Raw genomic sequence first — 23,720 nt, forward strand, 5'->3', positions numbered from 1 at the left:
ACTGAAAGTAAAAATATAACAGTTGGGAATTTAAATATAAAACAGTTTTCAAAGTTATTTTAGCATGCTACCAAGAACACAGGATTTTGCCTTTCATTTTCTCGTATTTTATACTATTGTGAAATGACTGAGGAATCTTAAATGTTAAATTAGGACATTCTGTTATAAAATTATTAATAAAAAGTAATCTTTTAGTTATCCTGCATGACTTACACTTTCCAAGTTCTAAATAGGTAGCTATATTTTTACTTGTTTCCCCCCACCAAGATGTATTTTAATCATAGGAAAATTGTAACCCTCTCTACTTAAGACTTCATTATCTAAATTTTCCTACGTTTTCTTTTCAGGGTGAAAGTTAGACTGCCATTTGATAATTCCACTATCTATTCTTTATAGCTTTGAGGTAACATCATTATATTCACTCCTACAGAAAACTTTTTAGCACACCTCCAAAAAGGGATTTTTAAAACATCAAGTTGTAAACGTAAAAGAAGTTAAAATAACAAAGCTTAAAAAAAATAAAACTCCTGAAAACTCAAATGCTTTTAAATGTTTAAATAAAATTTTTAACCTGAAATGCCTTCACAAAAATGGGGAAAAAATGGGAAGAGTCAACAACAGTAAATGACACATCACGTAAAATACACAAAATAATATACCTCTCTCTTATTTCTTCTTGCAACCTTGAGGAATTCCATAAGGATCTGTAGTTGGGCTGCATGTGATTCCTATAATAGAAAATTATAATTGCTCTTTTAAAAATATAACTTTGAGTTCAAAGTTTTCTTTAACACCACAGTATAATCAGTATGAAGCAACTTAATTCATCCATTTAAGTTAGTCTCATTTCTATTTAGTCAGTTTTCCACTTGCTAATTGGCATTTTTAAAAGCAAGCCATTTCCCCTAAAACTAACTTGAAAACAACAGGTGTTTTCAACTACATTTCTCATCGACCATGCAAAAAAAACTATTTATGGGAAATGGCAATTCTGTTATCTGTCCTGGCTTTCTCTTCCCCAACCAAACTAATAAAACATCAAGACAAAAACTGTAGTGGAGGGACTTCCCTGGGGGTACAGTGGTTAAGACTCTGTGCTTCCAATGCAGGGGGTGGGGGTTCAATTCCTGGTTGGGGCGCTAAGATCCCACATGTTGTGTGGTGTGGCCAAAAAAATTTTTTTTAATTTAAAAAACAAAAACACAGTGGAGCCAATGTAGTTTCTAGACACTGAAATCACTTTCCCCATAAGAATTTAACTTGCAGGGGAGTAAGAAGCATAATAAATAGGAAGAAATTCATGCTTTTCAGAAATCTAATTTACTATTTCTGGTCATTACTTACACAGATGTGAGAATTAATATATTTCTATGAAAGATTTCACTCAAACTCAAAAATTTAAAAACAAAATTTTAATATTATCAAGTGGAGGGAGGGTAAATAATACACACTGGTAACTGAAACAAAGATGTAACAGATAAATGGTAATATAAGTTTAACATTTTTTGTTATCAAAAAATAAAATTACAGGGGAACTCCCCAGTGGTCCAATGGTTAGGACTCTGCCCTTTCAATGCTGAGGGAGTGGGTTCAATCCCTGTTAGGGGAACTAAGATCCTGCAAGCACAGCCAAAATAAATAAATAAAATAAAATAAAATTACAAAAAGATACCTTTTAGTATTAAAATTTACACAATGAACCAATGAATTTCAGCTACATCTGATAAATATACATAAAAAGAATATCAAAAGCTAAAAGTGGAATAACAATAAGACATGGTTTATGAACAACTACAATTCCAACTTTCCTATACATATTTTAGAAGAATAAAAAAGTCCAGTGGAGCATTTCTAAAACAAACAAAAATAAGAAAGATTAATAAAACTTTCGTTTACCTGGCTGTGCAACAGAATTATTTGAGGCATTTCTTAAAATAGACACTGGGATGGATTTTATATGATTCTGTTACTCTAGAAAAGATTCTAGGAATCTGTATGTTTATAGATTGATAAGAATAAGCCAGTCAAAATTTGAAGAGTCACTGAGATATTGCACATACTATAAAAAAGCACGGCCACTTTGGCTTGCAGGATCTTAGTTCCCTGACCAGGGAATGAACCCAGGCCCTCAGGAGTGAAAGCACAGAATCCTAACCACTGGACTGCCATAGAATTCCCCACTTCACTTTCAATGAACTGAAACTAGCTCAAGCAACAACTGAGCACCAACTCAGCTAAATTACTGATTAGACCAAAGAGGTCAGTCTCTTATCCTTGCTCCCTGACAAAGGAAAAGGCAAGACCATTCAGGAAGAAAGTATTAACTACTTTAGTCTCTGTACTGCTCTTGAATACAACTTTAAAATTACAAGACAGGGAAAGAAGTAGGAAAAGTCAAGAGAAAAAAACAGTCAAAATGGGACTCCCCTGGTGGCCCAGGGGTTGGGAATCCGCCTGCCAATGCAGGGGACATGGGTTCAAGCCCTAGTCCGGGAAGATCTCACATGCTGCAGAGCGGCTTGGCCCGTGTGCCACAACTGCTGAGCCTGTGCTCTGAAGCCCACAAGCCACAACTACTGAGCCTGCATGCCACAACTACTGAAGCCCATGCGCCTAGAGGCCGTGCTCCGCAACAAGAGAAGCCACTGCAATGAGAAGCCCATGCACAACGAAGACCCAACACAGTCAAAAATAAAAAAAACCAAACAAACAAAAAAACAAACAGGCAAAAGAATGAAATTCACAGATGACACACTTGCTGGAATAAGCAAAAAAGACTTTAAAATATGTCTCTATATTATTAAAGAATTAATGGGGGGGTGGTGGTGGGATGAACTGGGAGATTGGGATTTACATATATACACTAATATGTATAAAGTAGATAACTAATAAGAACCTGCTGTATAAAAAAATGAAATAAAAAAAGAATTGAGAAAATGGACAAAATGAGCAAAAAAATGGAGAATCAGAAAAGAATTGAAAGAACAAAGTGTAACCTAGAAATGAAGAATAAAAAGTCTGAAATAAAAAAATAAAAATAAAAAAACTATGAATGAAGTTAGGAACAGATGGACAGAACAGAGGAAAGGAATAACGAACTCAAAGAAAGTTCAATATAAATTACTTAACCCAATTCAGAGAGAGAAAAAATAAAAACAGAGCATCAGAAATATGTGGGATAATATGAAACAATAAAACATATGACTGGAGTCCTAAGGAAAAGGAGAGAGAGCACAGGGCTGAATAAATAATGGTTCACATGTTCAACAAACAGATCCTCCTGTTCTGTGAAACACAAGCAGGATAAATATTTTTTAAATGAAAGCTAGGAATATCACAGTCAAACTGAAAACTAATGTCAAAAAGAACATCTTAAAAGCAGCTAAAAAGGATACACTAGGGGAAGAACATTAAGAATGACTGAAAATTTCATCAGAAACAAAGGAGCAAATAGAAAATGAAAATACGTCTTTGAAGCGTTAAAAGAAAACAAAAAAACCAGACTTCTATGCAGAACAAAACTATCAGCTATACAAGAAATAGTAAAGAAAATTACTCAGACAAAAGGGAAATGACTCAGATGGAACCTCAGATCTACAAGAGAAAATGGAGACAACTCAAAAGGGTAAATATTTTGATTTAAAAGGGTCTTTTTTTTTTCTTTTTTTGCATCATTTCTTCAAAAGACTATTAACTGTTAAAAGCAAAAATAACTGGTGGGGTTTATAATATAATTTGAATCACAAAAGGCAGGAGCTTGGTAAATTGAAATACTATAAGGTTTTGTACTTTCCATAAAATGGTATATAGTTGACCCTTGAACAACACAGGTTTGAACTGCATGGGTCCACTTATATATGGATTTTTTTCGATAAATACTAACTGCAGTACTACACGATCCATAGCTGGTTGAACCCATGGATACTGAACCGTGGATATGGAGGGCTGATTATAAAGTTAGATGCGGATTTACAACTTTGCAGGGGTCAGCACGCCTAATAGCTGCATTGTTTAAGGGTCAACTGTATATTCAATGTCGACTGTGAATACAATGTCCTTGAAGTGGCATACTATAAACTCAAGGTTGACTGTGAAAAGTAAAAAAGGCATTTGTAATCTTTAGAGAAACCACTAGAAATACAATAATAAGCAATATGCGAAAAATAGAGAAGATGGTATACTAAAATGAAACCCTGGAAACTCAATGATCTCTAAAGAAAGCAAGAAAGGAGAAAGGGGAAATAAGGAATATATGGAAAAACAGAAAACAAATACCAGCATGGTAGACCTCAAACCTGACCACATTGATAATTATTATATATTATATTTAAATGAACTTAAGCATTTGAATTAATGAGCTTATTAGATTGCATTAAAAACTCAACTACATACAGTTAAGAGACACATTTTTAAAATATAAAAACAACAGAATGAAAGTAAAAGGGTACAGAAGAATATACCATAGAAACTCTAGTCATAACTAAGCTACTGAGGCTATATTAACATCAGAAAATATAAAAGCAGACTCCAGAACAAGGTATATTTCCAGCAATAAACATATACAATTCATAGTGACAAAGGGGATGATTCATCCAGAAGACATAACAATCCTAAACATGTAGGCACCTAATAACGGGCTTCAAAATACATGAAGTAAAAATCATAGAAATCCATGAAAAATAAACAATCAAAAATTGTATTTTTAACATACCCCAATCAATAATTGATGGAGCAAGGAGAAAATAAATTTTTGAATAATATTAACAAACTCTACATTTATAAAGCACAGCAAATAACACATTGCTTTTATATGAAGGTGAACATTTAACAAAACAGACCATATAGTGAGCCATAAAAAAAAATCACAATAAATTTCAATGGACCAAAAGCAAACAAATTGAAGTTACTGGCTAAAATGCAATGAGAAAGAATTCCTACTTTAAACAACAAAACAGCAGGCTAGTTATATGAATGGATGAATTTCAGACAAAGGACCAGAAATAATACATTATCCCAGGAGCTAGGTGGAAAAACTTCGAAATACACAGGCATCAGGTAGAACACTCAATGAGACTGCCAAAGATCGATTCTAGTTCTACCTAACAAAGCTTAAAAAACAAGCTTCAAGAGAATCAAACTATTTCAAAAATACTTAACTACATGCCAGAACGAAGTTTAGAAATGTGTAAAGGAATACAAAAATAACAACACTAAACAAGGTAAAATGTACAATTTCTGGCATCCAATCAAAAGATTAATAAGCATGCAAATAAGGAAAATACGGCCCAAAATAAGGCGAAAAAATCCATGAATAAAAACAGATGCAGCAATCACACAAATAATAAAATAAGCAAATACAGCCATAAAAAAGTTACTATAACTACCTATATGTGTTCTCCAAGTTAAGGAGAGACAAAAGATTATAGAAAAAAGTAGTGAACTTGACAACAGAAATAGAAACTATCCAAAATGAACTAGACAGGGGAAAAAGATAAAACATAAATAAGAACAGCTGTTTATGCATGAGCTGTGGTATAACTTCAACCAACCTAACAGATGTGTAATTGGAGTTCCCAAAGTGGAAAAGGTGACAAAAAAATATTTGAAGAAATAATGACCAAAAATTTTCCAAATCTTATGGAAACTATAATCCCACCAATCCAAGAATCTCAAAGAACCGCACGAACAAGAAACATGGCGGGGGGGGGGGGGAATCTATACCAAGGTATATCAAAGTCAAAATACTTCAAACCACAAAAAGAACATTTTAAACTGAGAGAAATACATTTCATTCTGAGGATAAAGACTTCTCATCTGAAACAATGCAAGACAATGGACAATGGAGCAACATCTTTAAAATACTGAAAGAGAAAAAGTAAATCTAGAATTCTATACTCATTTGGAACTGCCTTTCAGGCATAAAGGGTAAATAAAGACTTTGTCAGATATAGAAGGTGAAAGATTCATCACCAGCAGATCTACACTAAAGAAATGATAAAAGCTGTCCTTCAGGCAGAAGGAAAAATACAGATGGAATTCAAAAGAATGAATGGGGACTTCCCTGGTGGCAGAGTGGTTAAGAATCCGCCTGCCAATGCAGGGGACACGGGTTCGATCCCTGGTCCAGGAAGATCCCACATGCCGCAGAGCAACTAAGCCCATGCGCCACAACTACTGAAGCCTGCATGCCTACAGCCCATACTTGACAACAAGAGAAGCCATTGCAACGAGGAGCCCACGCGCCACAAAGAAGAGGAGCCCACGTTCAACTAGAGAAAGCCCGCGCACAACAACGAAGACCCAACGCAGCCCAAAATAAATAAATAGTAGATTAGTAAATAAATAAATTTATTTTTAAAAAACACACACATGAAAGAATGAATGAAAGAGTGACCGGAAAACAAGACAATGACGTACACCAGAAATGATAAATATATGTATATATAGAACTTTTAAAAAATCTCCATAAAACATAATTTATTGTTTAAACCAAAATTAATAATGATTTATGTGGGGGGGGTTATAACATAAAGAAGTAAAACATTTGACAAAAAATAGTACAAAGGCTGAGAGAGAAGAAATGGAAGTATATTGTTGTAAGGTTCTTATAATACTGATGAAGTAAGATAATATTACTCAAAAGTACAATGTAATAGCAATTATATTAAAATCCCAAAAGCAACCACTAAGAAACCGAACAAAATGTTCTATCTGACAAGCCAACGAGACAAATAAAATGAAATCATGAAAAATACTCAATCTAAAATCATATAAATCAGTCTGACCACAATACAATTCAACTAGAATTCAATTACCAAAATAGCATTTGGCAAAGTAGCAATATCCAAAATACAGACACACACACACACACACACACACACACACACACAAACACACTTCTAACAAATCAATAAGAAAAAAGAAACAATCTATTAGGAAAATGGGTATAGGCTATGAATAGGCAATTCATCAAATAAGAAACCAAGATAGACAAACAAATGAAGAAATTCTCTTTGCTAGTAATCACAGAAATACAAAAAATACAAAATGACAAAACAGAACACACACATACACGCACACAAACACAAGCATCTGACAACTATCAGACTGGCAGAAACTAAAAAAAAAATACCAAGGGTTGATATGGTACAAACCCACAGAAGAGCAATATGGCAATATTTAATATGGTTAAAATGGGCATTCAAACCCTATGAAAAGCAATTCCACTCCTTAAATCACTAAGTATATATATATGAGCACAAGGAGACATGAATAATGATACTAAATGCAGTACTGACACTCATAATTATGAATTCAGAACAACTTAAATGCCCATCAACAGGGGAATAGAAATGTTCATGCAATGGATTACTATAGAGAAGTGAAAATAATTAATCTAGATCTATATTTATCAGCAGGAACCTCAAAAAGTAAACAAAAACGCATAGGTCAAAAAGATAACTACAGTTTGAAACTCTTTATATAAACTTCTAAATCATACAAACAATACTTTATGTACGGTTGTAGATACAAGTATATGTTTAATAAAAGCTTATACACGCTTGAGAAGGATCCTTGCCAACTTCATATGGTGGTTACTCTGGGAGAATGGAATGAGATGAGAGGGTTTTAAGAATAAAAAAGTATTTAATTCTCAAAAGGCAGACCTAAGACAAATATGGTAAAGTGTTACTATTTATAAAAACTGAAAGAAGGTAAGTCAAGAGTCTCATTATTTTCTGTACTTTTCTGTATGTTAGAAATATTCATCAAGTTAAATAATAATGCAAAGTAAAACAGGAAAACTATAATGAAAAATGTTATAATACCTATGACAGGAAGTTTGCTTCTGAACTGGCTCCCTCATCAAAAAATAACAGAAAAGACCTGAATTCTAAAACTAAGATACCTGTACTTCTTCAATTCTAAGACAGAGACAAAAAGCATGCAAAGATTAATGTTGACACGTCAAAGGGGGAATAAGGTTAACAGCTCTCATATTCAGTATGTAAACTTATCTATCTTCAGTAAATAGCCCATACACACCCTTAAGTGAGCCTGTGGTGCAATAGTCCAGAAAGTCTCTCTTTTACCACCACCACGGAAAAAAAATTCTAGTGTTCTCTTAAGGTGCAAAAGGGAGAATCATTTGCTATGAGTTGTACAGGAAGGGATCAGAGAATCCAACTGCTTCTTAATCAGATTCTCAACAAATCATCCTGTTTTCAGCCTTTACTGTGTGAGCTATCTCATGCTCCCAATTCCAAGGCCTTTGTTCCACAATATAAATAGGGTTCATCCCTAGCTCTTCCCCACTGCTGGCTCAGCTTTCTCAGATCTCCTAATCTATTACTTTTCATCCATTGCTGCCATTGTCTCGTCTCCCATTCTTTTGCCTTTTAAAAGGCCCTTTACTGTCATTTTATTTTTAACATCTTTATTGGAGTATAACTGCTTTACAATGGTGTGTTAGTTTCTGCTTTATAACAAAGTGAATCAGTTATACATATACATATATCATGATATCTCTTCCCTCTTGCATCTCCCTCCCTCCCAGCTTCCCTATCCCACCCCTCTAGATGGTCACAAGTCACCAAGCTGATCTCCCTGTGCTAGGCTGCTATTTCCGACTAGCTATCGGTTTTACATTTGGTAGTGTATATATGTCCATGCCAATCTCTCACTTTGTCCAAGCTTACCCTTCCCCCTCCCCATGTCCTCAAGTCCATTCTCTAGTAGGTCTGCATCTTTATTCCCATCTTGCCCCTAGGTTCTTCATGAGCATTTTTTTTTCTTTATTTTTTTAGATTCCATATATATGTGTTAGCATACGGTATTTGTTTTTCTCTTTCTGACTTACTTCACTCTGTATGACAGACTCCAGGTCCATCCACCTCACTACAAACAACTCAATTTCGTTTCTTTTCATTGCTGAGTAATATTCCATTGTATATATGTGCCACATCTTCTTCATCCATTCATCTGTCGATGGACACTTAGGTTGCTTCCATATCCTGGCTATTGTAAATAGAGCTGCAATGAACATTGTGGTACATGACTCTTTTTTGAATTATGGTTTTCTCAGGGTATATGCCCAGAAGTGGGACTCCTGGGTCGTATGGTAGTTCTATTTTTAGTTTTTTAAGGAACCTCCATACTGTTCCCCATACTGGCTGTATCAATTTACATTCCCACCAACAGTGCAAAAGGGTTCCCTTTTCTCCACACCCTCTCCAGCATTTGTTGTTTGTACATTTTTTTGATGATGGCCATTCTGACCAGTATGAGATGATATCTCCTTGTAGTTTTGATTTGCATTTCTCTAATGATTAATGATGTTGACCATTCTTTCATGTGTTTGTTGGCAATCTGTATATCTTCTTTGGAGAAATGTCTATTTACATCTTCTGCCCATTCCATTTTTGGACTGGGTTGTTTTTTTGATATTGAGCTGCATAAGCTGCTTGTAAATTTTGGAGATTAATCCTTTGTCAGCTGCTTCATTTACAAAATATTCTCCAATTCTGAAGGTTGTCTTTTCATCTTGTTTATGGTTTCCTTTGCTGTGCAAAAGCTTTTACGTTTCATTAGATCCCGTTTGTTTATTTTTGTTTTTATTTTCATTTCTTTAGGAGGTGGGTCAAAAAGGATCTTGCTGTGATTTATGTCATAGAGTGTTCTGCTTATGTTTTCCTCTGAGAGTTTGATAGTGTCTCTCTGGCCTTACATTTAGGTCTTTAATCCATTTTGAGTTTATTTTTGTGTACGGTGTTAGGCAGTGTTCTAATTTCATTCTTTTACATATAGCTGTCCAGTTTTCCCAGCACCACTTATCGAAGAGGCTGTCTTTTATCCATTGTATATTCATGCCTCCTTTATCAAAGATAAGGTGACCATATGTGCATGGGTATATCTCTGGGCTCTTTATCCTGTTCCATTGATCTATATTTCGGTTACTGTTCCAGTACCATACTGTCTTGATTACTGTAGCTTTGTAGTATAGTCTGAAGTCTGGGAGCCTGATTCCTCCAACTCCGTTTTTCTTTCTCAAGATTGCTTTGGCTATTCGGGGTCTTTTGTGTTTCCATACAAATTGTGAAATTTTTTGTTCTAGTTCTGTGAAAAATGCCAGTGGTAATTTGATAGGGATTGCACTGAACCTGTAGATTGCTTTAGGTAGTATAGTCATTTTCACAATGTTGATTCTTCCAATCCAAGAACACAGTATACCTCTCCACCTATTTGTATCATCTTTAATTTCTTTCATCAGTGTCTTATAATTTTCTGCATACAGGTCTTTTGTCTCCTTAGGTAGGTTTATTCCCAGGTATTTTATTCTTTTTGTTGCAATGGTAAATGGGAGTGTTTTCTTAATTTCACTTTCATATTTTTCATCATTAGTGTATAGGAATGCAAGAGATTTCTGTGCATTAATTTTGTATCCCGTTACTTTACCAAATTCATTCACTAGCTCCAGTAGTTTTCTGGTAGCATCTTTAGGATTCTCTATGTATAGTGTCATGTCATCTGCAAACAGTGACAGCTTTACTTCTTCTTTTCTGATTTGGATTCCTTTTCTTTCTTTTTCTTCCCTGATTGCTGTGGCTAAGACTTCCAAAACTATGTTAAATAATAGTGCTGAGAGTGGGCAACCTTGTCTTGTTCCTGATCTTAGTGGAAGTGGTTTCAGTTTTTCACCATTGAGGACGATGTTGGCTGTGGGATTGTCATATATGGCCTTCATTATGTTGAGGTAAGTCCCCTCTATGCCCACTTTCCAGAGGGTTTTTGTCATAAATGGGTGTTGAATTTTGTCAAAACCTTTCTCTGCATCTATTGAGATGCTCATATATTTTTTCTCCTTCAATTTGTTAATATGGTGTATCACATTGATTGATTTCTGTATAATGAAGAATCCTTGCATTCCCGGGATAAACCCCACTTGATCATGATGTATGATCCTTTTAATGTGCTGTAGGATTCTGTTTGCTAGTATTTTGTTGAGGATTTCTGCATCTATTTTCAACAGTGATATTGGCCTGTACTTTTCTTTCTTTGTGACATCTTTGTGTGGTTTTGGTATCAGGGCGATGGTGGCCTCGTAGAATGAGTTTGAGAGTGTTTCTCCCTCTGCTATATTTTGGAAGAATTTGAGAAGGATAGGTGTTAGCTCTTCTCTAAATGTTTGATAGAATTCACCTGTGAAGCCATCTGGTCCTGGGCTTTTGTTTGTAGAAAGATTTTTAATCACAGTTTCAATTTCAGTGCTTATGATTGGTTTGTTCATATTTTCTATTTCTTCCTGGTTCAGTCTCGGAAGGTTGTGCATTTCTAAGAATTTGTCCATTTCTTCCAGGATGTCCATTTTATTGGCATATAGTTGCTTGTAGTAATCTCTCATGATCCTTTGTATTTCTGCAGTGTCAGTTGTTACTTCCTGGTTTTCATTTCTAATTCTACTGATGTGAGTCTTCTCCCTTTTTTTCTTGATGAGTTTGGCTAATGGTTTATCAACTTTGTTTATATTCTCAAAGAACCAGCTTTTAGTTTTATTGATCTTTGCTATCGTTTTTTTCATTTCTTTTTCATTTTTTTCTGATCTGATCTTTATGATTTTTTCTTCTGCTAACTTTGGGGCTTTTCTGTTCTTTCTCTAATTTCTTTAGCTATAAGGTTAGGTTGTTTATTTGAGATGTTTCTTTTTTCTTAAGGTAGGATTGTATTGCTATAAACTTCCCCCTTAGAACTGCTTTTGCTGCCTCCTGTAGGTTTTGGGTCGTCGTGGTTTCATTGTCATTTGTTTCTAGGTATTTTTGGATTTCCTCTTTGATTTATTCAGTGATCTCTTGGTTATTAAGTAGTGGATTGTTTAGCCTCCATGTGTTTTCACTTTTTACAGATTTTTTCCTGTAATTGATATCTAGTCTCATAGCCTTGTGGTCAGAAAAGATACTGGATACGACTTCAGTTTTCTTACATTTACCAAGGCTTGATTTGTGACCAAAGATATGATCTATCCTGGAGAATGTTCCATGAGCACTTGAGAAGAAAGTGTATTCTGTTGTTTTTGGATGGAATGTCCTATAAATTTCAATTAAGTCCATCTTGTTTAATGTATCATTTAAAGCTTGTGTTTCCTTGTTTACTTTCATTTTGGATCATCTGTCCATTGGTGAAAGTGGGGTGTTAAAGTCCCCTACTATGATTGTGTTACTGTTGATTTCCCCTTTTATGGCTGTTAGCATTTGCCTTATGTATTGAGGTGCTCCTATGTTGGGTGCATAAATATTTACAGTTGTTCTATCTTCTTGGATTGATCCCTTGATCATTATGTAGTGTCCTTCTTTATCTGTTGGAATACTCTTTGTTTTAAAGTCTATTTTGTATGATATGAGATTTGCTACTCCAGCTTTCTTTTGATTTGTGTTTACATGGAATATCTTTATCCATCCCCTCACTTTCAGTCTGTATGTGTCCCTCGGTCTGAAGTGGGTCTCTTGTAGACAGCATATATATAGGTCTTCTTTTTGTATCCATTCAGCCAGTCTATGTCTTTTGGATAGAGCATTTAATCCATTTACATTTAAGGTAATTATTAATATGTATGTTCCTATTACATTTTCTTAATTGTTTTGGGTTTGTTATTGTAGGTCTTTTCCTTCCCTTGTGTTTCCTGCCTAGAGAAGTTCCTTTAGCATTTGTTGTAGAGCTGGTTTGGTGGTACTGAAGTTTCTTAGCTTTTCCTTGTCTGTAAAGGTTTTAATTTTTCCGTCAAATGAATGAGATCCTTGCTGGGTAGAGTAATCTTGGTTGTAGGTTTTTCCATTTCATCACTTTAGATATGTCCTGCCACTCCCTTCTGGCTTGCAGAGTGTCTGCTGAAACATCAGCTGTTAACCTTATGAGGATTCCCTTGTATATTATTTGTGGTTTTTCCCTTGCTGCTTTTAATATTTTTTCTTTGTATTTAATTTTTGATCGTTTGATTAATATGTGCCTTGGCGTGTTTCTCCTTGGATTTATCCTGTATGGGACTCTCTGTGCTTCCTTGACTTGATTAACTATTTCCTTTCCCATATTAGGGAAGTTTTCAATTCTAATCTCTACAAATATTTTCTCAGTCCCTTTCTTTTTCTCTTCTTCTCCTGGGACCCCTATAATTCAATTGTTGGTGCATTTAATGTTATCCCAGAGGTCTCTGAGACTGTCCTCAATTCTTTTTATTCTTTTTTCTTTATTCTGCTCAGCAGTAGTTACTTCCACTATTTTATCTTCAAGGTCACTTATCCATTCTTCTTCCTCAGTTATTCTGCTAGTGATTCCTTCTAGAGAATTTTTAATTTCATTCATTGTGTTGTTCACCATTGTTTGTTTGCTCTTTAGTTCTTCTAGGTCCTTGTTAAACGTTTCTTGTATTTCCTCCATTCTATTTCCAAGATTTTGGATCATCTTTTCTACCATTATTCTGAATTATTTTTCAGGTAGACTGCTTATTTCCTCTTCATTTGTTAGGTCTCGTGGGTTTTTTCCTTGCTCCTTCATCTGCTGTGTATTTCTGTCTTCTCATTTTGCTTAACTTACTGTGTTTGTGGTCTCCTTTTCACAGGCTGCAGGTTCATAGTTCCCATTGTTTTTGGTGTCTGCCGCCAGTGGCTAAGGTTGGTTCAGTGGGTTGTGTAGGCTTCCTGGTGGAGGGGACTAGTGCCTGTGTTCTGGAGGATGAGGCTGGATCTTGTCTTTCTGGTGGGCAGGTCCGCGTCCGATGGTGTGTTTTGGGGTGTCTGTGACCTTATTATAATTTTAGGCAGCCTCTCTGCTAATGGGTGTGGCTGTGTTCCTGTCTTGCTAGTTGTTTGGCATGTGGTGTGCAGCACTGTATCTTGCTGGTTGTTGAGTGGAGCTGGGTCTTGACGTTGAGATTGAGATCTCTGGGAGATTTTTGCTGTTTGATATTACATGGAGCTGGGAGGTCTCTGGTGGACCAATGTCTTAAACTTGGCTCTCCCACCTCAGAGGCACAGCCCTGACACCTGGCTGGAGCACCAAGATCCTGTCACCCACACGGCTCAGATTAAAAGGGAGAAAAAAAGAAAGAAAGATGATGAAATGAAATAAAATAAAATAAAATAAAATGAAATAAAATAAGATAAAATAGTTCTTAAAATAAAAAATAATTATCAAAAAAAATTTAACAAGTAATAAAAAAAAGAAAGAAAGAAGGAAGAGAGCAACCAAACCAAAAAACGAATCCACCAATGATAACAAGTGCTAAAAACTATACTTTAAAAAAAAAAAAACCGACAGACAGAACCTTAGGACAAATGGTAAAAGCAAAGCTATATAGACAAAATCACACACAGAAGCATACACATACACACTCACAAAAAAATATATATATATATAGTTGCTCCCAAAATCCACCTCCTCAGTTTGGGATGATTCGTTGTCTATTCAGGTATTCCACAAATGCAGGGTACATCAAGTTGATTGTGGAGATTTAATCCTCTGCTCCTGAGGCTGCTGGGAAAAATTTCCCTTTCTCTTCTTTGTTTGCACAGCACCTGGGGTTCAGCTTTGGATTTGGCCCCGCCTCTGTGTGTAGGTCACCTGAGAGTGTCTGTTCCCCGCTCAGACAGGACGGGGTTAAAGAAGCAGCTGATTCGGGGGCTCTGGCTCACTCAGGCCGGGGGGAGAGAGGGGTATGGAATGCGGGGCGAGCCTGCGGCGGCAGAGGCCAGCATGATGTTGCACCAGCGTGAGGCGCACCGTGTGTTCTCCCAGGGAAGTTGTCCCTGGATCACGGGAGCCTGGCAGTGGCGGGCTGCACAGGCCCCCACGAGGGGAGGTGTGGATAGTGACCTGTGCTTGCACACAGGCTTCTTGGGGGCTGCATCAGCAGCCTTAACATCTCATGCCCTTCTCTGGTGTCCGCACTGATAGCCGCAGCTCGCACATGTCTCTGGAGCTCGTTTAAGTGGCGCTATTAATCCCATCTCCTCACGTACCAGGAAACCAAAAGGCAAGAAAAAGTCTCTTGCCTCTTAGGCAGTTCCAGACCTTTTCCCGGACTCCCTCCCGGCTAGCTGTGGCACACTAGCCCCCTTCAGGCTGTGTTCACGCAGCCAACACCAGTCCTCTCCCTTGGATCCGACTGAAGCCGGAGCCTCAGCTCCCAACTCCCACCCGTCCTGGCGGGTGAGCAGACAAGCCTCTCGGGCTGGTGAGTGCTGGTTGGCACCGATCCTCTGTGCAGGAATCTCTCTGATTTGCCCTCCGCACCCCTGTTGCTGTGCTCTCCTCTGTGGCTCCGAAGCTTCCCTCCTCTACCACCCGCAGTCTCTGCCCGCGAAGGGGCTTCCTAGTATGTGGAAACCTTTCCTCCTTCACAGCTCCCTCCCACTGCTGCAGGTCCCGTCCCTATTCTTTTGTCTCTGTCTCTTCTTTTTTCTTTTGCCCTACCCAGGTACGTGGGGAGTTTTTTGCCTTTTGGGAGGTCTGAGGTATTCTGCCAGCGTTCAGTAGGTGTTCTGTAGGAGTTGTTCCACATGTAGATGTATTTCTGATGTATTTGTGGGGAGGAAGGTGATCTCCACATCTTACTCTTCCACCATCTTGAAGCTCCTCTCTACTGTCATTTTAATAGCACTAAGGGAGTAAGATAACTACATGTGTTTGTTCAGTCTATCATAGAGAAGTATTTTTATATCACTTATCACTATGTGAAAATATTTACTTTAGTTTATCTCCTCAGCTACTCCACCCTATCCCCCCCAACACACACACACACATAGCAGAATCCCATCTTTTCCACTACCCTTAACACAACATCTTGCACACAGTAGATGCTAATAGAAAACTATGTTTAAAATCATAGGAGAGTCTTGGCAACAATTTTTGGGATATGACACCTAAAGCAAAAGCAAAAAAATCAAAAATAAACAAGTATGACTATATCAAACTTACAAGCTTCTGCACAACCAAAGAAATGATCAACAAAATGAAAATGCGACCAACGGAATGGGAGAAAATATTTGCAGATCATATATCTGATAAGAGGTTAATATCCAAAATACTGTATATATAGAATTCATATAATTCAATAGCAAAAAAACCCCCAAATAATCCAATTTAAAAATGGGCAAAGGATTTTCCAAATAAGATATTCAAATTATCAACAGGTACATGAAAAGGTGTTCAACCTCACAAATCATTAGGGAAATACAAATCAAAACCACAAGGAGACATCACCTCACACAGGTCACAATGGCCACCATAAAAAGACAAGAAAGAACAAATGCTGGTGAGGATGTGGAGAAAAGGAAACCCTTGTGCACTGCTGGTGGGAATGTAAGTCAGTATAGCCACTATGGAAAATAGTATGGAGGTTCCTAAAAAAATTAAAAATAAAACTACCATATGATCCAACAATCCCATTTCTGGGTATATATCCAAAGGAAATTAAATTGCTATGTCATAGAAATATCTGCACCCTCATGTTCATGCAGCATTATTTACAATTGCCAAGATATGCTAATAAACTAAGTGTCCATCAATGCATGATTGGATAAAGATGTGGTATATATACAATGGAATACTATACAGCCATAAAAAAGAAGGAAATCCTGCCACTTGCGACAACATGGATGGACTTTATGAGCAGTATAAATGAAATAAGTCAGAAAGAGAGACAAGCACTGTATGATCTCACTTACATGTGGAATCTTAAAAGAAGAAAACATAAAAACTAAAAACACCAAGCTCACAGAAAAAGATCAGATTTGTGGTTACTAGGAGCAGGTGATGGGGGAATTGAATGAAGGTTAAAAAGCACAAACTTCCAGTTTTAAGATAAATAAGTACTGAGGATATGACATACAACATGATGACTATAGTTAACACTACTGGAAGGTATATTTGAAAGTTGCTAAGAGAGTAAATCCTAAAAGTTCTCATCACAAGGAAAAAAACTTTTTCTTCCTCTTTTTTCTTGTATCTATATGAGACAATATATGTTAACTAAATTTACTGTGGTAATCTTTTACAATATATGCATCAAGTCATTATGCTGTATACCTTAAACTTACACAGTGCTATACATCAATTACATCTCAACAAAACTGAAAGAAAAAAATAAATGAAAGATAAAGTCCCCCCCACGCCCCCCTCCAAAAACACAGGAGAAATTCCCACCACAAAAAAGACACAGCATGGGAGACTCATTTTGGTCAGCTCAGCCTCACCTACTCCTTTCTCCTACTAAGAGATTCCCATTCTATTAAGTGGTATCCAGATCCAAGCTATGTTAATCAGAATCTATCCAGAGAATTTTTAAAAATCAAGCTACAAAGCTCTTTTTCTTCTTTGATCAAAAAATATAAATATAAATGAGAAAGTACAGGTGACCACATTATCCACCATGTAATAAAAATCTGAGAAAAGAAAATCAGACCTGTCCTAAAGAAACAGTCATGAAAAGTAAAAAAGAAAAACTCCCAACAACATTCAAGTGTCTGATTTCATTTCCATATAGTCTCCAGAGAAGTGATGGTTCCAATCTTCCCGACATTTGGTTGTTAAGCTCTTCCTTTTTATGTGTGTGAGCTACTCAGTCCCTTATTCTGTCCATTTATATCCCCTTTTTGTTTAAGCTAGGTCAGGGTGGGTATTTGCTTGTGCTAAGGTATATATTCTTTATAATGAAGCATACTCAATTCCTAACGAACACATGCAAATTCCCATTTTATATTGTTTACATTTATTTACCAGAAATAAATGCAATTTTTCATTTACTTAGATTCCATTACATGAAACAGGATATAATTTCGTTCCAGTTCCCATCTTTCTAAATGCCCTTAGTTAAGCCACACACTGCTGCTACTGCCAATCGACACCTGCTGGAAGGATTTTATGTAGATAGAAATAATCACTGTTTTCTCCTCCAAATCCCATATGTGAAGAGGGGAAGATTCACTAGAAGAAAAAATAACCAATATAATTGTTCCCTATTAAAATGAAACTGTACTTTCTCATGATCTTAACATTCAGCTTTTGTTAATATAAACTGGCCATTGCAAGTAAGTTGTATTATAAGGAATTTGTTCTTTCTTTGAATTGAAAAAGGGGAACCTGTTAGAAGTAGTAGCTTGCAGATGTTTCTTGTTGAATAAAACTGGATGGACTGAGTAACACTACCCTATTATTTTTAAACATTTCTAGATCTTTTTCAATGCAACTGAAAGAGCACCATTTAAAACAAAATTTTTTAAAGTTCAGGGGCCACTTACTGCTTCCAGTTGTTTCTTCTTCTGCACTAGTAACTCCAACATGAGGTTGACATTGGCCAAATCAAGATTATCTTGGTCAGTTCCCAACAAATCCTGAAATATTTGCCACCTGTGGCCATTCTAAAAACAAAGAAAAGAAGAAACACGACTTCCTAAGACAATTGTTTTAGAGAGTCAAAAATAAATGTTTGCTACTTCCTTATATGTTTATTAGATAACATATCAAAAATAAACTATAACATTCCAACCTATTCCTTCCCAGCTAGTGTATCCCCAATGCCTTCTAATTATAATTTAATCACTATTTCTCCCTTAAATAAATTTAAACAATGGATATGAAAGGCATATTTAAGACATGTTAAGTCAGCATCTCTAAAGGTATAATTCTCTTCAAAATAAGTGCCTGGATTTTAATTACTTGTCTAACCATATTTTCAACTTTGTATTTGGTAAGGAATTAATTTAATAAGCTCATTTGCTTCAATAATTTGGGCTAATCCTCTTAAACTGAGAGTCTTTTTTTTCAAATTACCACCCATAGTTTCACCCTGCCATATAATTCTTCAAATGTCATGTATTACAAGCAAACTCTGACTCAATGTAATCCCACCAGACCTTTCAAAAGATAAGAGTAAATTTTAGACAATGCAAGTAAGGAAGTTCTTTATTGAATAGAATCTTAAATCTCCTTTAAGAAAAATCAATAATACCTAATTAATATTAAACCATAAAAACAGCAAATTGAGATTTATTAAAAACAGCAATAATTAAAAATAGTAATAAGAGTTGAAACATACGGTGCTACTCACTGAGTGGTCCAATTTGAACCTCTTTTCCTCAAATCTTTGCTTCTGTTTGAGAATGAGCTCATTCACTGAAAACAGAAACAAAACAAAAAGCACACATAATCTATATTTTTATTAAATGTATCGTCCAATTGTTCTATTTAGATGGATTCTATTTAACTTTAAAAAGTCCCAAACCTTAAATAATGCTAAGCAGAAAATGCTAAGTTTTTATTTTATTTCAAATTAGAAACAGTTTTGCCGCAGCTACTACTATTACAACTACTACTATTATTACCACTACCATTACTACAAGAGGAGAATTCTTCAGAATATGTACTTTCTCTTACGTGTCTCGATGATGACACTATCAGCACTTGGAGAAAGACAAGTCTTCACCGTATGAGACTCCCATGCTCTACAGGGTAACTGGCCAATTCTATGAGGTAGGCACTAAAGATTTTTATTTGTTGTTCTTTTTGTTTATGACTTTTCTATAAATATCATGGCAAACACTGTCAGTTACTTATCCATAAACCATTCTAACCTTTTTTAAAAATAAGAATATGATTTTTTTCCAAATGTCAGAATGCCAACTGTCACATACTTTCAGAGAGGCTAGATCCCTCACTGGCCCCAATGGTATGAATCTTGACTAACCTAAGCCAATCTAGTCATATACTCTTGCCAGCAATTGATGGAGGGTAAACTATGTGACCTAGTTTTGACCAACGAAAGGTATGCTGTCTTTCAGAAGAGAAGGATAGAAGAAAAACAAGTTATTTTTCTCCCTTCATTAAGGGATGATATCTGGAACTGCTTAAAGCCATCTTGCAATCTTGAGGGGAGCTAGCCAAAGGATCAACACATCTGCTGGAGACGGAAGGTCAGAAAGATGGAAAGAACTTGATAATATCACTAAGATACCAACTTAACTAATTCTAAAAATTCTTTCTGTATAAATCAATACATTTTCCTTAATGTTCAAGCCACTTTTAACTGGATTCTTTTGTTTTTAACACCCAACTGATAAAAAAAAAACTGATAAAGAAAAGGACAACTAGCGCTAAGCTTGTCACCTTATTAGCCTTTAATTTATAGACATTATCCTGTGGGTTATTCTTCACATTTTAGAGATGAGGAAATATTAGAAAGAGCATAAGGAAGTTACTCATGGTGACATACAATACAAGACAGAGCTGGGAAACAAACCCAACTATCTAATACTTCCCACTATACCACAATCTACTACAAATATTTTCAAACAAATCAGAGAGGTTCCAGGGCCACACTAGGAGCCAAGCTTTAAAGATAAGTAAGACTCAACCTAACTAAGACTTAATCCAAGACTCAAGCAACTCAGAGTAGGAAGACAAATATATGTGATGCAGCAGTTATAATATGATAATCAGTACTATCATTGAAATAGATTTAAAAAGAACAAAGGACAAGGATCAATTAAAATATTAACAAGCAGGCTTCACACAGAAGGTGACATTAGAACTGGGCCATAACAGGCACACAGGGACTTACTGAACAGGAAGAGAAGTGGAAAAGAACTCACATTAAGGGTGTGTAGGGGGAATTCCCTGGCGGCCCAATGGTTAAGACTCAGCGCTTTCACTGCCATGGGCCTGGGTTCAATCCCTAGTCGGGGAACTAAGATTCCGCCGCCAAAAAAAGGGTGTGTGTGTGGAGGGGGTAAAGTCATAAAACAGCAGGAGATAAGATGATTTAAAATCAATATAGCTGAAACACAGGGTCAGAGTGATTTTGTCAATGATTAATGGGGGCTAAGAACTAAGGCTGGAACTGTAGACAGATCAGAGCCTGATTCTGAAGAGCCTGTTATATCACAAGCAGTTATTATTATAATCCAGGGAAGATAAAGGAGAGAACTTGAAATAACGTAGTGGGAATAAAGAGGAGTATGTGAATAAGAATTTAATGTTTCAGTTATAGAATTAGCTTTTTAAATAAAAATTGTAACTTAAATAATTGTAATACTTAAATATGTGCACCACATTGGATTTTACCAAGAAATCTCATGTACCACTGAACGTGAATATTCTATATCCATAATTATAATTCTCTGGATCCTTATAATAGCCATAGTACTAAGAACAAATAATGCCTTTCTACTGCTAAAGCTTTCATTCTAGCAATTGTCTTTTCAGAGGCAGGATAGTATAGTAAAAGCACATACTCAAGCCAGACTGCTTAGGACCAAATCCCAATTCCGCCACTTACTGGCTGTATAACTTTACACAAGTTACTTGACTTCTCTGTGCTTTAGTTTCCTCGCTGGAGGAATGAGGATGACAACAATTACCTATGTCGTAGGACTGAGAATTCAATGAGTTAACATACATAAAGCACCTGGGAAAGCACTTGGCAGTAGTAAAGACGTTATGTGAGCTGCCTACATTTTTTTAAACAAGGATTTTAAATTTTGCATGTATGTTGCCTTTTATATTAAAGAATAAGAGGGTCATTCATTAGAGAGATAAAACTATTCAATTTACAAATTTTATACATAGAGAACGTTAGAAAAGAGATTGCTGGGGGGTGGGGGGCAGGGGTTGGTAGCTGGAGAGATCATGCCTCACTGAAGGACTGGGAGAGCTAAGCCTTGGCAGGAGTGTAGGACAGCAACTGCAGAGGTGGGAGGAGAGACACCCCCTCGCCCCACATGAGCCTTCCAGGATCAGGAGAGAAAGAGAGTTCTCAAGATCAAGGGGATAGAAAGGTGAAGAGTGAGAGTGTGCCTTCTTTTTTTTTTGGAGCGGGGGTAGGTAGAGGAAGACGAAAAACGAGGGACTGTACTGTAGTGCTTAGGGCATGAAAGGAAAAATCAAAATATCTGTCTTGACAAAAAAGCGCATGACTCTAATGACCAGAAAACCTAATCCTGCTTGAGTGTTTGGCTTCCAATTCTTTGCTTTCATTAAAATTGAAGAAAGGAGTGGACTTGTTAATAGGGTATTAAAAAATTTTTTTTGACTAACTAAGTGCTTTTATTGAAGCACATAATTCAGAAGGAGATCAAAGAACTAAGTGACGTAGCAGGAACAAAGTTCCTTCAATCCCCATCAAATTATTTACGTAAGCAAAGTTTCTCATGACTTACCCTTTCAAAAATAAAAAGGAAAAATCTTAAACTTACACAATATTATATGTCAGTTATATCTCAATTTTTTAAAAAGCTGCGATGATACTAAATAAATAAATAAAAAGAATACAAATGAAACTGAATCCTTGTTCTAGTAATAACCATAAATGGCAATGGAACTAATTGAGAAGGACACCATCACACATTAAGCAGCCGATTTTCAATAAATTTTTATGTCTAATACTTTATAAAATTTGTAAATATTTATTTGATCAATTGCATGTCTAATAATTACAATAACAACTCAGATAAAACATTTAAGATTTTTTAAATACTTAATAGAAAATTATGTTCAAAAGAAACTTCAAGGCCTATAAGTTCTATTTTCTGTTACAGAAAAGTATGACAGATAAAGCAATAAGAATTTCAAGCATGAAAATATATTATATAAGGATAAAATTATGTGAGCAATATGCAATTTAAGTATAAGTTCAAAGAGACAAAGAATGAAATTTCCCATTGTTAAAGAAAAGCATTTATTTTTGAATCAATGATAAGTATCAAATCACTATACTATTCAGATTCTACTGGATACATTTTAAAAAGAGATAAAAGCTTATTTTTAAATAACCATATTTACAACACTCCTAAAATTATATCCTTTATAAACACTTAAACTTATAAAGAAAAAATGTGGATGCTCATTTAAAATGTGGCATCAATGTGGGAAGAAGTACATCATTTTTCAGAATTTTTATATGGGTCACCCAAGCAAAAAGGTTTGAAGACCACTGCTACAGAAAATGGGTAGCCCAGCCCTCTATCCATGACTAAGGTAAACGTAAAGCATTAAAAGTGAAGGGTCCTAACCTAGCAATAAAAAAGGTGCAAGTCTACCAAGAACACTTCAGAATCATAGAACTTATACTTATTTTACCATGCTCAAGAGGAAATCTGAAATTACTTTTAAAAGGCTCAAGGTCTTTTTAATCCAACCAAGAACTACAGGCACTATACAAATCATGTAATCTCAGACTAAAGCAATGGGAATAGTTTTTTCAGTACAGAAAAAACAAATGATGTTCCACTTTCAGAAACAGATCTCAGTAGCATCCTGAGTGCACGGGAACCGAAGGATTAGACCATCTTGACCATCTGTACAAAGGTAAAGACTGGAAAGGGTGATGGGCAGTAAAACAGAAATAGATATATCAGGATGAAATGTTATTTCTATGGCTGACATAAATAATCACACTGGAAGCTGCACTATGATTAAAAGACTTCAAATACGGGCATAAAACACACTCCAATTACCCAAAACCAAAAATTTTTATCCATATAAAGAGAAGGTTAAAAACACTTCTCTGGTGGTCCAGCAGTTAAGACTCTGCGCTCCCAATGCAGGGGGCCCGGGTTCAATCCCTGGTCAGGGAACTAGATACCGCATGCCGCAACTAAGAGGCCACATGTCGCAACAAAGGTCCCGTGTGCGGCAGTGAGGATCCCTCATGCCACAGCTAAGATCCGGCGCAGCCAAAT

At 36.0% G+C, this 23,720-nt stretch overlaps 1 protein-coding gene across 6 annotated transcripts in view; it reads right to left on the minus strand.

Annotated features, from left to right (window-relative positions):
• COP1 (COP1 E3 ubiquitin ligase) overlaps positions 1-23,720 on the minus strand; it is a 267,664-nt gene that overhangs the window by 202,373 nt on the left and 41,571 nt on the right. For 4 of the 6 annotated variants that reach the window (XM_059937032.1, XM_059936996.1, XM_059937042.1 and 1 more), the window contains 3 exons: positions 19,082-19,158; positions 18,285-18,404; positions 660-728 (listed from right to left, as the gene is read on the minus strand). In XM_059937032.1, coding sequence (XP_059793015.1) covers positions 660-728; positions 18,285-18,404; positions 19,082-19,158 — 266 coding nt within the window. The remainder of the gene's footprint in view (positions 1-659; positions 729-18,284; positions 18,405-19,081; positions 19,159-23,720) is intronic. The other 2 variants (XM_059937005.1, XM_059937022.1) reach the window with 2 other exon arrangements.

The sequence above is a fragment of the Balaenoptera ricei genome, chromosome 1 (genome assembly GCF_028023285.1).
Source record: "Balaenoptera ricei isolate mBalRic1 chromosome 1, mBalRic1.hap2, whole genome shotgun sequence".
Taxonomy (NCBI): Eukaryota; Metazoa; Chordata; class Mammalia; order Artiodactyla; family Balaenopteridae; genus Balaenoptera; species Balaenoptera ricei.